This window comes from Nanorana parkeri, unplaced genomic scaffold (genome assembly GCF_000935625.1).
Source record: "Nanorana parkeri isolate BGI_ZX_2015 unplaced genomic scaffold, ASM93562v1 scaffold1306, whole genome shotgun sequence".
NCBI classification, from domain to species: Eukaryota; Metazoa; Chordata; class Amphibia; order Anura; family Dicroglossidae; genus Nanorana; species Nanorana parkeri.
Genome location: NW_017307574.1, coordinates 74,681 through 88,534, shown reverse-complemented (window position 1 = coordinate 88,534; position 13,854 = coordinate 74,681). Strand labels below are relative to the sequence as shown.

The 13,854-nt window shown below is 41.4% G+C and overlaps 1 protein-coding gene across 1 annotated transcript in view; it reads right to left on the bottom strand.

Annotated features, from left to right (window-relative positions):
* Nucleotides 1–209: 209 nt before the first annotated feature.
* The window catches only part of CDC25C (cell division cycle 25C), a 40,913-nt gene continuing 27,268 nt past the window's right edge, over nt 210–13,854 (bottom strand). The window contains exons 10-15 of the mRNA XM_018569222.1: nt 13,672–13,773; nt 12,288–12,350; nt 10,169–10,267; nt 8,379–8,512; nt 5,892–6,003; nt 210–577 (exon numbers count right to left, since the gene is read on the bottom strand). Of these exons, the coding sequence (XP_018424724.1) occupies nt 437–577; nt 5,892–6,003; nt 8,379–8,512; nt 10,169–10,267; nt 12,288–12,350; nt 13,672–13,773 (651 nt within the window). The 3' untranslated portion in view covers nt 210–436. The remainder of the gene's footprint in view (nt 578–5,891; nt 6,004–8,378; nt 8,513–10,168; nt 10,268–12,287; nt 12,351–13,671; nt 13,774–13,854) is intronic.

Below are 13,854 nucleotides of genomic sequence, written 5' to 3'. Positions count from 1 at the left end.
CGTGCAGTGTGAATGAAGACATGCGACCGTTTCTACTGTACGGTCGCACGTCTTTTGTCTAAGGAGCATGCTAGAAAACCAGCCGAGAATCGTACGATTTTTGGCTGGTTTTTAGCATGCTTTATGCTCTCAGAAATCTTGTATTATAAAATACTAAATAGAACTAAGAAAGCTAAAAGACATGATTGATCCTTTCCAGTGATCCTTTGTGTACTCAGATGGCCATGATATCAATCCACATCTTACAAATGCATATCCCACACTTTGTTGTCCATATTTTCATGAAGAATAGATTTAATAAAAATATTTCACAGTGTCAGTGGTACATGTCAAGCCATTCCAGGTCCTTTACTGTAGTGCAAGCAGCAGAGTTGGAAAATGAATGAGCAGCTACAGGAGTGTTGTACAAATTGTGATTGGGTTTACATTTGCCACATCACAGCTTCATCAGCCTGGTGATTTGATCCCTCCTTTTGCGATCGCCTGCCCAAGATTTGCTCTTTGTACGGCATTTGAGCAGTTCTTCTCTGTAATCCTGGTGATGCATTGGGCAGTATCCTTGAGGCTCACACAACAACTATGAAAGAGCAAAAAGGTAAGCAATATTGATTAATTCCCTTGCCTTACCATAAAGTTGACCTCCAGGCGCACAAAAAACATTTAATAGAACCCTCAATAGCCAGAGAGGATATAAAACCCTTTGTCTAGGTTTGGAATGGCATTTGGTGCATACAAACTCCACAACTACACATTTCCCTTCCCCAATTTCCTGTCCAGGAGACAAAAAACAAGAACACTATATACCCAAATATACCCAAATATACCCAACGTGAAGGGAGCTTTCCTCTCACCAACACTTCCAGCTGCAATTTTCCCCTGGACAATAGCCATATACACAAAGTAGGAGAAACTCTGTAGGGAATAGTAGATTTGGGTGTATACCACAGGTATGCCTAAGAGCTACAGGACTGTTCATGCCTCAAACAGTTTATTGGTGCCAAACAACCCTCAGCATCTAGCGTCTGATAATAATACTAATATTACTACAAATGGCACGCACCTATCCCCACCACATTTCATGTTCTGTTTGAAAGGCCACGTGTTTCAGACTGAAAAGCTACATGGTGCTATACTGCTTGGAAAGACTAACTATATATGTTTTTTAAAATTCATCTTTGTAAAGAAACCACAAGGCTTCCTCTGGTTGGCAGTGCTAAACCATGCAGCTGAGTTCTGCTGTGTCATTCACTGACACTAATGGCTCCAAAGGAAGGTTGGAGGCTTAGAGGAAGTCTCCTTCCTCCTACCCCCCATTCTGTGGGCAGGGCACAGTGGGGGGGGGCCTTGGGAGGAGATCCCTCCTTTTGGGTGTTGGTTGCTGAGGGTTGTAGTGCCTCTTTTTAAACACATTTTTGGTATGTGTTATATGTCGTTCCACCAGTAATGTGGCTAGTTAGAGGCATGAGCTGCAGTGCAAACACCTTTTCAATCTGCAAGCAGCAACCCCCGACAATAGGCAACCGAATTACTCCTTCCTACACTGCTGGGGTTAGTGTTACACACGAGTATTGGGGATTTCCCCTAATTTCACGCTTTTGGCAATCTCCTTTTTGTGTTGGAACATATATAAGGAGAGTTATCAGCCAAGGATGGTTTTTTGTACTTGCATCAGGCCTTTGGGTCATAGGCAACAGCCTATCTGTGTAAGCAAGGCAAACCTAGGCTGGTAACAAATGTTTTACAGACTCCTTTTGCAAATAAACATTGGTGTGTCCATAGGCACTAGAGGCTTATTTCACGCCAATTTTAGGTGCATACTCTGGTTGTTTCCAGATAGTTCATAAGGAGAGACTGAGCGTGATGGTCAAAACTTGATAGTGCTGCAGACATATTGTGCCTCAGGGCTAAAAAGTTTTTGTTGCTGTTAGCAACTCTGATTTACCACCTGGCTGTGAGCTCACAAGCTGGAGGGCTATGATTGCTCTCACCTGAACCGGGTGCTGGGGAATGTCCTTCAGCCCTAATTAAGTGAACTTCCTTTTACTTGCCTGTTAGAGCATGGAAGCCTAACGACGCAAATCCCACAGAAGGGTAGATGCTGGATGAGGTTACTTTATCTTCAAGGCTTCACTTCCTTGGTAGATATGAACAGCCTCTGAAGCTTTTATGAGACTTAACTCACTATATGGTTAAGTCTGCCTCTCTGTATAAGAGCCAGCATCTATCTTTTTCATGGTGCGGATTATTTTCTTCCAGTCTATAACTGCTAACAGGCTGAGCCGATCCATTCATTGTATCGGCCTAGGTGTGTCTGCCTCACAGGTGTGGGGCCTTTTTACTGATTACTCTGGTTGCAACCTTGGGTTTCTTGTACATCTCAAAGAGTGTACAGCACCTTTAAAGTCCATGATGAGGGCCTCTTTAGCTGAATTACTACAGCTCCACTCTCACCTGGATAGAAGCTGTATATGTATAAGCATTTACTGGCTAAGTAAAAGGACATGCAGCGTCCCTGGCCGTATGCTGACACAGCAATAAAAGGCTTTTCTCTGGTCTACATCTCTTGCACAGCTTGATGCATATATTGGTAGTCAAGCACCTGTAAGCACTTGCATGACTATGCTGTCTGGAAACTATACCATTTACCTCTTTAAAGGTGCCTACATACCTCATGTGTTGGTATCACTATAATGTCGCTGGAATAAACACTTTACTGTTTTAGTAAAAGCACCATTCATTCATGAAGTGGTTAATGAACCTCAATCAGGCATACCTTATGTATGGGTGCTACTATGCTGTCTCTATGATGAACCATTTACTACTTTTAGTGAGAGCGTCACAGGTACGTAGGGTAGTTATGAATCTCAGTGGTTGCGCATACCTTGTTAATTGGTATTACTATACTGCCGCTGAGATAACCAAATTTATTTGCTTTAGTAAAATCATTTTGGTTCAGGAGATGGTTAGGACCCACCGTATATGCATTTCTTATGTTAGAATTACCTACTGTCTCTTAAATGTACCAATTGCGACTTTAGTAAAAGAATATGGTTCAGGAGACAATCGGGACCCTTTGTATGTGCATAAATAATATGGTTCAGGAGATAGTTGAGACACTCAGTATGTGCATGCCTTATGTGTTAGTATCACTATACTGCCACTGGAATAAACACTTTATTGCTTTAGTGAAAGCACCATTGGTTCATTAAATAGTTAATGAATCGCAGTTGGGCATTCCTTTATGTATTGGTGTTCCTATGCTGTCTCTATGATGACCCATTTACTACTGTTAGTGGGAGCATCACAGGTACGTGGGGTAGTTGTGAATCTCAGTGATTGCGCATACCTTGTTTGTTGGTATTGCTGTACTGTCGCTGAGATAACCAATTTATTTGCTTTAGTGAAAGAATAATGGTTCGGGAGATGGTGGGGTCCCTCGGTATGTGTATACCTTATGTTGGTATTACCATACCGTGTCTGAAATGAACCAATTACTGCTTTAGTAAAAGGATATTGGTTCAGGAGATGGTGGAGACTTGCACTATTGCATACCTTAGATGTTGGTATTGCTATACTGTCTCTGAGACAAACCGATTTATTTTAAGTGGTAGCTCTTTCGCTCATGAGGTAGTTATAAATCTCAGTGTTGGGCATACCTAATGTATTGGTATTACGATGCTGCCTCTAAGATGACCAATTCACTGCTTTTATGTAAACATTATTGGTTTATGAGATGGTTATGAATCTCAGTGTTTGCGCATAACTTATGTATTGGTATTGCTATACTGTCTCGGAATAACTTAAATCATTGATTTAGTGGAACCATCATGGTTCATGAAGTAGCAGTCAATCTCTGTCCTGGTGTATATCTTGTGAGCTGGTATTACTATACTGTCTCTGAAATAACCAAACAACTGCTTTAGCGAAGGCATCTTTGGTTCAGGAGGCCGTTACGGATCTCAGTATTTGTACATACCTAATGTGTAGGTATTAATATACTGTCCCCGACATAACCAATTTACTGCTTCTGTGAGAGTACTTGTACAGGACGGGATTACCATTTTTTTATGATGCAGCATCAAATATGATGTAGCCAGGTATTGCTAATGGGTTTGTTTCTTAGCTGGTTTGCGTAACTTACCATCTACAGACTAACCGATCCCATCATGGTAAAAGTATTATTGGTTGTCACGTAGTTATGAACCTCAGTAACTGTTTATCTAATTTCATATCTTGTGTATCTATATAGCCACAAAAGGTACAAGATACCCGATTTACCACTTGGTTGGAAGCATTGTTGGTTATGGTGTAGTATGACTCAGCATCTACATTTCTTCACAGTTCGTTCTCTATGGACTGTGTAACTATATTTTCTACAGAACGACCAGTTTTACTCTTTTTAGTATCACTGGTTTGGATTATAGTTAGTTATCTTAGCATTTAAATATCCCAGAGTTACTACTTTAGGCAATTGTATAACTTTACAGTACTTAGTTCAGTGCAACCCTATCGGATTACACGTCTGGGGCTGCAACTACAGTTACAGGCTAACTACTTGGGGGTGGTTGGTTAATAGAAGACCAAGCCCATGACAAGTCGTTTAAAGGGTTGTACCATGATGTCAACACCTTACTTCGACCCGAACCTACTAGTAGTTTGCAGGAGGGGTGACGGCTTGGGCATGCTGTAGACTCCTTGCAGCCTATATTTTGTCAACCTTCAACCCCTTAGACGGCTTAAGCACTGTTTTTCTGAGTTCCCAAGGCCTCACAAGGTTATTCTTACATGTCTTCCCACTTTATCGAGCATCCATGTTATAACCGTAAACTTTGTGACTGATTTACAGCAGCTGGCTGCTGCTCGTGCTCCCAACATATAGGCTAGTGTCCTTATGTAATTTGGTGGTATCTATGTTACACCACAACGATGAACTGAACATATCAGATAGTGTTCTTACGTAATCAGTGGTGTTTGTTACACCACATCGATAAACTGGGGGCAAGTTGACCCAGTTGGTAGTACTGATGGCAGTGTAGGGCGGCAGCCAGACTTGCCACTTACATTTTTTATTCTAACTCGTCCATGAGTAGTAACAAAGCTCCCTCTTCCAGGCTTCAGAATTTGCCAGATGCTACTTGAAAATCGGTCACCCTTGGAGGAAATCCAAGAATATTTTGGCCTGTACAGAGCCTTATGAAGACTGTAAAGCGGCATAACACCAATGCCTTGTGACTTCAGCTATTCATTGACCTTTCATCCTCCAAAGGATTTCTGGCATGCTCCAAGACGACGTTGTCTTCTTGGACCTGGGAGAGCTGAGGTTTCCCCAAAGCATATCTGGAGGAAAGCCGCTAGGTCCAATGCCAACCTCTGGTATTGCACTGCAGAGTGGTCCTCCTCTACTGCTGATACCAATCTTTTGGCAGGGAGGAGGCGCTTGGAAGTTGTCTCTTCCCCACCCCCACCAAAAAAAAAAAGTATGATTTCTTGCCTAATCTCTCAGATGCTGCCCTGGAAGATGACTCGGGAAAAAGCAACTTAGGTACCTGGTAACTTCTTTTCCAGGAATCTTCCAGGGCAGCAGGGAATCCCACCCTGCCTGTTGAGGGGTGTGTTCAACATTGTTTGCATTTTTACTATCTGGTGGTCCTTCTACCTATGGTTCTTTTGTAATACTGAGGTGGTGGGGCTATACCCCCCCTTTTATTTTAATTGTGGATTCTCTCTCTCAGATGCTGCCCTGGAAGATTCCTGAAAAAGAAGTTACCAGGTACCCAACTTGCTTTATTATAGCCATCTTAAAATAGCAATAGGGCACACATAGAAGTATGATAACATAAATAGAACAGAAAAAAAAGACAGATGTCAAAAACATTGATATGAAGTCCTACCTTGTATTCCGGGAAAAATTCTTTGTAACCCCCTTTAAGCAAATACAGTTCTGGGTAATGGAGACTTGGATATTCATTCCTGGCCCGGTCCTCTTCTCTCAAAAACCGACACCTTTAATGGAAACATTTATATGGTTAAATGACCGTAAAAGCGTTATAGGGTCAAAGACCAGTAAGCTAAAATACAAAAATTGACATTTTGCGTTCCCCCTTAAACATATATCCAAAGTCCCACACCTGTACAAAGCTTAGGATACTTACCAGTTGAATCTTTTATTAAAATAAAACAGTCAAAAAAACCAAACCAAAAAAAACCCCCCGATGTCAGCGCTTTTAACTTCACTCCTCCAAATTGTTACATACATGTGCCAAGACTGAAGCCAAAGTGTGGGAGATGCCCAATATAGCCTCCTTCAGTAATCCCCACTCTGATGCACATGTCATGCACACCTCTGGTTGACAGCGCTACTACATGTGGAGGCAGAAGGGCCATGGTAAGTCCCCGTTCACACCTTTGCATTCCGGTATGCCGAGGGGTGAACGGTGTCTATTGGTCTTTGGTTGAACAGCCTGGTGGAGATGACTGGCAGTCTGCAGCACCACCAGAAACATCAGAGAGTAAAAGAGGTAGCTGGGCTGAACAGAATTGGAAACTGGTGGCCTGGGTGATGCACAGAAACAAATGGAAAATATAGTCTGTTTTCACCACAGCTAGAAAACAAAAAGACTACAATACAAGAGCAAAGCCAATTTAAAGTGGAACTATGGGCAAAATTTAAAAAATATTACATATGATACAGTCTGAATATCATTACTATTTTTTGTAAGTCGCCTTGAAATACAGCTTTCTTACCTGCTGATCCAAGTTAGCAGACCAGTTTTTTTCCACTTCAACAGGTAAAGAGGTCCAGCAAAAGTCACAATTACAGGGGTTAGGACAAACTATAAAGCACTGACAGGAATGGCAGGTGCAGATGCTCCCATTTGAGGAAATATGCCTCTATAATGGTCTACGCCTGAAAAGCTGTTGGAGTTATATAAATTCTGTATAATAATACATTTACACAGTCTTCAGAGACAGTGTCCACAATGTCCAGTAGAAGCAGTGATCTAAAAGCCAAGCTAAGAATGACCCCTCCGGATAGCTGCAATCAGTGAAAACTCCAGCAGTGATATACAGAAGAGTTGAGTGAAGAAAAAAAAATTAACAAAAAAGTGCTACAAAAAAATAGGTTTGTCAAACACAGCAGAGCTGGAGAAAAGATATCCATCCTCCTAGGGCACTAGGAAAAACCTGGCACATACTGGTAGTAGGAGGTGTAATTATCAGCTGGCCTACAGTGTCCTATCCTCTTTTAGGCAGCAGTATAACCCAAAGTTTAAAGACTTCCTGTGTCCCCCAATGCACAAAAAAAATTAAACAGTTGTGGCAGGATCAACAGGTATTATAACAATGGGAAGAAAAACCATCTGTGTTAATGCTAGTGACAGACGGCATCATAGATCTTATTTTTTTGTTTTGCATTAAAGCTACTCCTTATATGCTCCCTGTATATGGTTTAGGGCCTTGGTTCTCAACTGGTGGGTCGTTTTCAGTGGGTCGCCGCAGCCTTCCACTTTTCTAGGCGAGAGGCTCCTCTGCCTCCCCCTAGCACAGCACTGTCAGTTCTCTCGCCAAGCAGACATTCAAAATATGCTGCCCGACACAGAGTGTCAGCTTGAGGTGGGATGAGATGGGGGCTACGACTGCGAAGGAGCTCCATCCATACGTGCATTGCTTACAGCTCCCTCACATGTTCTATAGAGGTGCCTGGACCGGGGTGACATCACAGTCTGGCTCCCGACACCTCTACAGGGCGCACAAGGGCGCTGTACCAGCAATGCACTTATAGATGGAGCTCAGTCACAGCACAGCTGCCCACACTAGACCCCAGGCGGAGGATCCACTCCAGTTCTCGTAAGGTAGGGAGACTGGGTGGACCTTAAAAAAAAAAAATTTAAAAAAAAAAATGTTGGGAGTGTGTATGTATGAGAATGTCTGTGAGTGTGTGAGATTCAGTCTGTGGTTGTGTATGCATGTCAGTGTTTTTGAGGGCCCGTTTACACTAGTACAGTGCATTAATCACATAGTTCCATGCAAATAACGCACTGTACCAAGCAATCACACCTACCGTGCATTCTGTTTTGGGTGGTGTATTGCGTTGCCATTCATTTGAATTGTACCCCAAAGGCACCTCCCACCCACAGCTCGTACGCCTGCACCGGAACGTGCGGTACCCTAATTCCGTGCATTCCATTGCAGTGCGACTTGGGTCACAACTTAATGACCAAGGACAAATGTGGGTCCTGAGGTTACACAGGTTGAGAACCACTGGTTTAGAGGGTTATTAAAAGAGGAAATATTTTAAGCTATATAGAAGGCATTTGTATTTGTATATCTGAAATACCCCCCCAAAAAAACAAATACTTGCTTTACATGGTACTTACATTTTTGGACCTCTCTCCGAAGAGAACTCACAATGAAACACCAATACAATGCGCTTTTGTGCATCTGATGGAAGCAGAGGTTGATTTAGGAAATAAGCTAGTAAGTCTTCTGGTCGATGGAGGTTTAATGCGTCCTTAATGGTCGAAAGAAAAAAAATGGTATACTGAATGTTGCTGGAAACATTTTCGCAAACCCCTACGAGTTGTTTTTTTTTAATATGCATGCAAACCTAAATTAGTGCTATAGCAGCGAAGCCAATATCATCAATTGCCAATATGTATTGGCTTCAGTTACTGTCTTTCCAATTAACAATGCAGCAATGCACGGAGATATAACCAATAGTGTTAAACCCACTGTGTCCAACCCCCCCCCCCCCCCAAGCTTTTCTACAAAAGCTTCTTTGTTCCCAACTATGGCCACCAGCCTTCATAATGCAACCTGCTCTGTAATTTTAAAAATGCAGTTTGTCATGACAGCAGAGTTGGCCTAAGCCATGGTCATACTAACATAATAAAATCACCACGCAGCCTACTTCCTACTTCCACTTAATTGTGAGAAGTCCCTCTGGCAGCATAGAGATAAAAGAGGCCAATGGAGGAAAGGGACCTTCGTGCCCAACCTAATATTGATACTAAAAGCTGGTCTTTAAATTAGGGTATTGGGGTCCTTTGATACCTTAAAGGTGAACTCCAGGCAAAAAAAAAAAGGAAGGACACAAATTAATGCAATTCTGTATTCGTGAATGCATTCTTAAATTGATTTTAATGCATGGACTGTGAGTACCTGAATTTGACCTGATAGCAGCCTCTTCCAGTCCACTGTACAGCTGAGCTCAGAGCGGGAGAGGGAAAAGTAGCTAAAAGGAGCCAGTGCAAGTAGCATGCCGATAGGAGGAGAAAGTAGAATGACAGAGGAGCTCATCAGTCTACTGCTTCTCCTTTGACATCTAGTCACAGGCTGTGGGAGAGGCAGAGAACTTTAGGTGTTACTAAATTACAACAGAAAAAAAAATCAGGTATCTGGCCCTGCCAGAAAGGACTGTGCTGTGTAGACCTTAGGACTGGATGGACAGAAAAACAGATCCCTTGTTTGGTAAAACAACTCTCCTATGTATTTCATCCATGTAGTCAGCAGTTTGCCTGGAATATTGCTATAAAAAGTAATGCCTAATCACAAATCAAACAATAATAACTCATATCTTCAAAATAACAACAAAGACAGCTTTAGGAATGATTAGCAATGACATTCTACAAACACATACTTCTAGATCATTGCAGGCTTTTTATTCTACCTTATTTTTTTCCCCTCACCATTCTTCTCACAGGGGCTATTTTTTGAACTAAGGGCAGATGAATCCATCTCCCTTTACTTCCTGGAACTCTGGCACATGTGACCATACACCATCTCAGGGTAGGAAAATGCCTTTCCCTGAGATCTCATGAGATTACAAGATGAGATTTCCCAGCAATGCTCTGCTGAGGTAAGCTTCCCAGGATGCAATGTTCGGGCACAGATTACATAATTTGTGCCAGCACAGATTACATCATTTGTGCCAAAGACCAGGAAGGAGGAAAAAATAAATAAATTAGTAATTAGAAGAAATAAGTAGAAGAAAAATATGTTTATTTACCTAATGAACACAAGATGATTTCATATCAGCATGCAGCGTTGTATGCTGATGCGATTTTTAGTGATAGGGCGTAAATGTTCAATTTAAGAAGAAATTTCCATAACAGCTTTGTCATATTTTAGTACACATAATCATACTTTCTGAACTGCAGTGGCTCACCTTGATATGGCCCCCTTCGTATTCATAAGGATATCGGCAGTCGATGAGGTAGAATTTTTCCACAAGACTACTGAACTCTCCGTGCATTAATGCTGCCAGCTAAAACCATCAAGAACTCGTGTTACTTAAACAATGAAATATGCATGCGAATGGTAGCCAGGCACAACTTTGGCCAAGTGCCTTAACAGGCTCACTAGAAAAACACAGAGTGCTTAAAGTAGAATTAAAGTCTAAATTATGTTTGCATATACTGTATCTACTGTTGGTAAGCAGGAGATACATACCACAACATTAAAAAAAGGTACCAAACAGGTAACAGGTAAATACTTACCTGTGCCTGCATCACTCGCTCCTGGCTGCAGTACACTGGTCCCGGACGGCTGTGCAGGAGGACGATGTGGGCGGGCGCATGAGGAGTCCTTGTCACCGGCGGGGAGAGCAGAGACACTGTGAATGCACGCAGCCGGGAGCGTGCACACCAGATAGACTCTATACGACACAGAAGTCTGCTCTGGATCAAAGAGCGGTACCAGGGCTGGAGAGACTGCTGGAAACGGGTGGAAGGAATGAGATGATCGCAGGAAGAGGCATCACATAGGGCAGAGCTCAAAATTTCCACTCGCCTGCTCGCATTTTGCGAGTGGAAATTCAGCCGGTGTATTAGGGCTCACACTTTCTCTGCCTCATGCTGATGCTGCCCCGCCGACACACACGCCCACACCACTGCTGGAAGCAACATGTCTGTGTCTACTTGATGTGTTATCTCAAACTAAAGCTTAAATGCAAGTGCTGCGCTTCCAGAGACCTAAGAGATAAGAGAAACAGAAAAGTCCAATCCTAAGTTATATCTTCACAGAACATTGTGCTTTTGTGGAGGAAATATTATATTTATTACAGTGTGTATTTGATGTTATCACAGTTTCTTCTTTTCACATTGTTGGTGATTGTTTTTACAGATTTTTGTTTAGTAGTGTAGCACGGCACTTGTATTTAGGTTTTGGTTTGAGATAACACAAAGTGTAGTGCTCACATTAAACACATAGTTAAATAATAGTATTCATCAATATTAAATAGTATTAGTAATTAAATAACTATTCATTCATATTTAATAATAAAATAGTAAAATGAATGCGTTGCAGGGTCCCGAGTATTACATTGAAGGGTCCTGAGTCTATTCCGTGGCATAGTTCAGAGTCTATCGCGTTGGAGGGTTCTGATTTTTATTGATACTTATTTTCCTTTATGTTTACATTGCGTTATGTTAATATTGTTAAAGTTGTTATGGTTAATATTTATTTTTGTAACTTTATTCTGAATGAAACATTTAACAGTGTAATTTCATGAGATAATTTAAGAGGGTGTGTTTAGGGGTGGAGTTAAGGTCGGGGCAGGGTAGGGGTTAGGTGGGGCAACTGGTGGCGAGTAACTCTTAAGGACTGGCTAGTACTTCAGAACCTGAAATTTTTAGCCCTGACATAGGGTAAGTATTAAAAGCAGAATTACAAAAGCGTAAAAAAAAACCAACTTTAATGTCACTTGAAAGCTTTACTAAAAAGTGTGACTTCAAGTGATCCTAAACTCAAGAGTTACATTTTAAATACATTCAAGTACCTTAACTATTAACAAAAAATGTATCTTATTTGTGTATCACTCGGCTGTAGATCTTCAAATCATCTCTGAATTGGTGTTGACACTGTCCTTCCTTCTGGAGGGTGGCTACTTTTGTTCTCCATGGTCCCTGTGTGTGTTGTAGAGTAGTCACTGCTCCAAGCTCGCTACAGTGATGGACTACAATCTCAATACAAATTAGTAAACTAAAATGTGAGATTTTAGTCCATCACAGGAGTGAGCTTGAAGCAGTGGCTAATTTACAACACACACAGGGACCATGGAGAACAAAAGTAGCCACCCTCCAGAAGGAAGGACAATGCCAGAAGGAATTCAGAGATGATTTGAGGATCTACAGCCGAGTGATTCACAAATAAGATACCTTTTTGTTAATAGTGAAGGTACCTGAATGCATTTTTTAAATTTAACTCCTGAGTTTGTTAGTTTAACATGCCTTTAATTAACCCATACAAATTATTCATGCAATTCCAGCTGTAAAATATACACTCACAGTCTCTCCAGTAACGTAGCGAAGATCCTGGTGCCGTCCAGTCACAGTGGGCAAAGCATAAACCTGTGACACAAAAAATGTTGAAACACAAATGCTAATTGCAAAATGTTACTAGTTACTCTTGCATTATTTAAAAACATGTCAGGACTACCGTATATACTCGAGTATAAGCCGAGATTTTCAGCCCATTTTTTTTGCTGAAAAGTGCCCCCCTCGGCTTATATTTTGTACTGTGCCATTCTGTGTAAACGCCTGTTCTGGGGTCAGCTTACTGCGTACCAATGTTCTTCTCAGGTTCAGTGGTTGCTTGAAAGCTAGTATTGGGGGCTGAGGGAATAATTAAGAACGGGGTCTTCTGAGAGTACTGGCTGTAGATCTTTGATAATTTTGCATATTACCTCTAGAGTAGGGTTGTAGGTAACTACAAGAGGGGTCCTGGTTTGGTTTTTCTTCTCTTTGTGCTGTAGCAGTCTTCCCCGTGGTGTTCTTAGGGCAGATGTAATCTTTTTAGAAATAGTCTTTTCCCTATAGCCCTTTCGCCGAAATGCATCAGCCAGTGTGCTCAGATGTTTGTCTCTGCCCTCAGTGTCAGAGCAAATGCGGTGGTATCGGATTGCTTGGCTGTAGATGACACCCTGTTTAGTGTATTTTGGATGGAAGCTGGAATTATGGAGGTAGCTGTACCTGTCTGTGGGTTTTCTGTACACAGAGGAACAGAGTGAGCCAATTCTGACCGTTATGGCACAATCCAGAAAAAACACACTGTGTACTGAGAAATTCATTTTAAATTTCATGGATGGATGGAATGAATTTAATGATTCATGGAAGTTTAAAAGGCTTTCTTCTCCTTCTGTCCATATTACAAAAATATTGTCAATATAACGATAATATTTGAATGGTTTATGAGGGTGAGTGGCTAGGAATCTGTTTTCTAGGTCAGCCATGAAGAGATTGGCATATTGTGGTGACATTTTTGTCCCCATAGCAGTCCCGGTCATTTGTAAATAGATGTTGTCATTGAAATTGAAGTAGTTGTGTGTCAGTATAAATTCAATGAGTTTGGCGATGGTTTCACTATCATATTTTTGTCTGACATTATGGGAGGAAAGGAATTTGGTACAGGCCTCAATACCATCTTTATGGGGGATGTTACTGTACAAAGATTCCACATCCATGGTGACAAGTATAGTATTAGCAGGTAGGTTGGTGATTAGGCTCAGTTTGTTCAGGAAATCTGTGGTGTCTTGTATAAAACTCCCAGTGTTGATAACTAGGGGCTTTAGAATGTTTTCAATTAAGACAGATATTTGTTCTGTACATTATATATATATTTACACATACATACATATATACACACACACACACACACACACACACACCTTACCTTTGTAAAATCCCCAACCAGTTGTCTGTGACTATAATCCTCATCCAAAGCTTTAGTAATGTCTACATCACAAAGAGACAAGGTCTTTTTCAGAGACGCTCCCTGAATAAATAGAAACAGAAGTGTAAAACAAAGCAAACTCTTTCAAAGTGGAACTACAACCTCCTATCCATTACAGCCAAG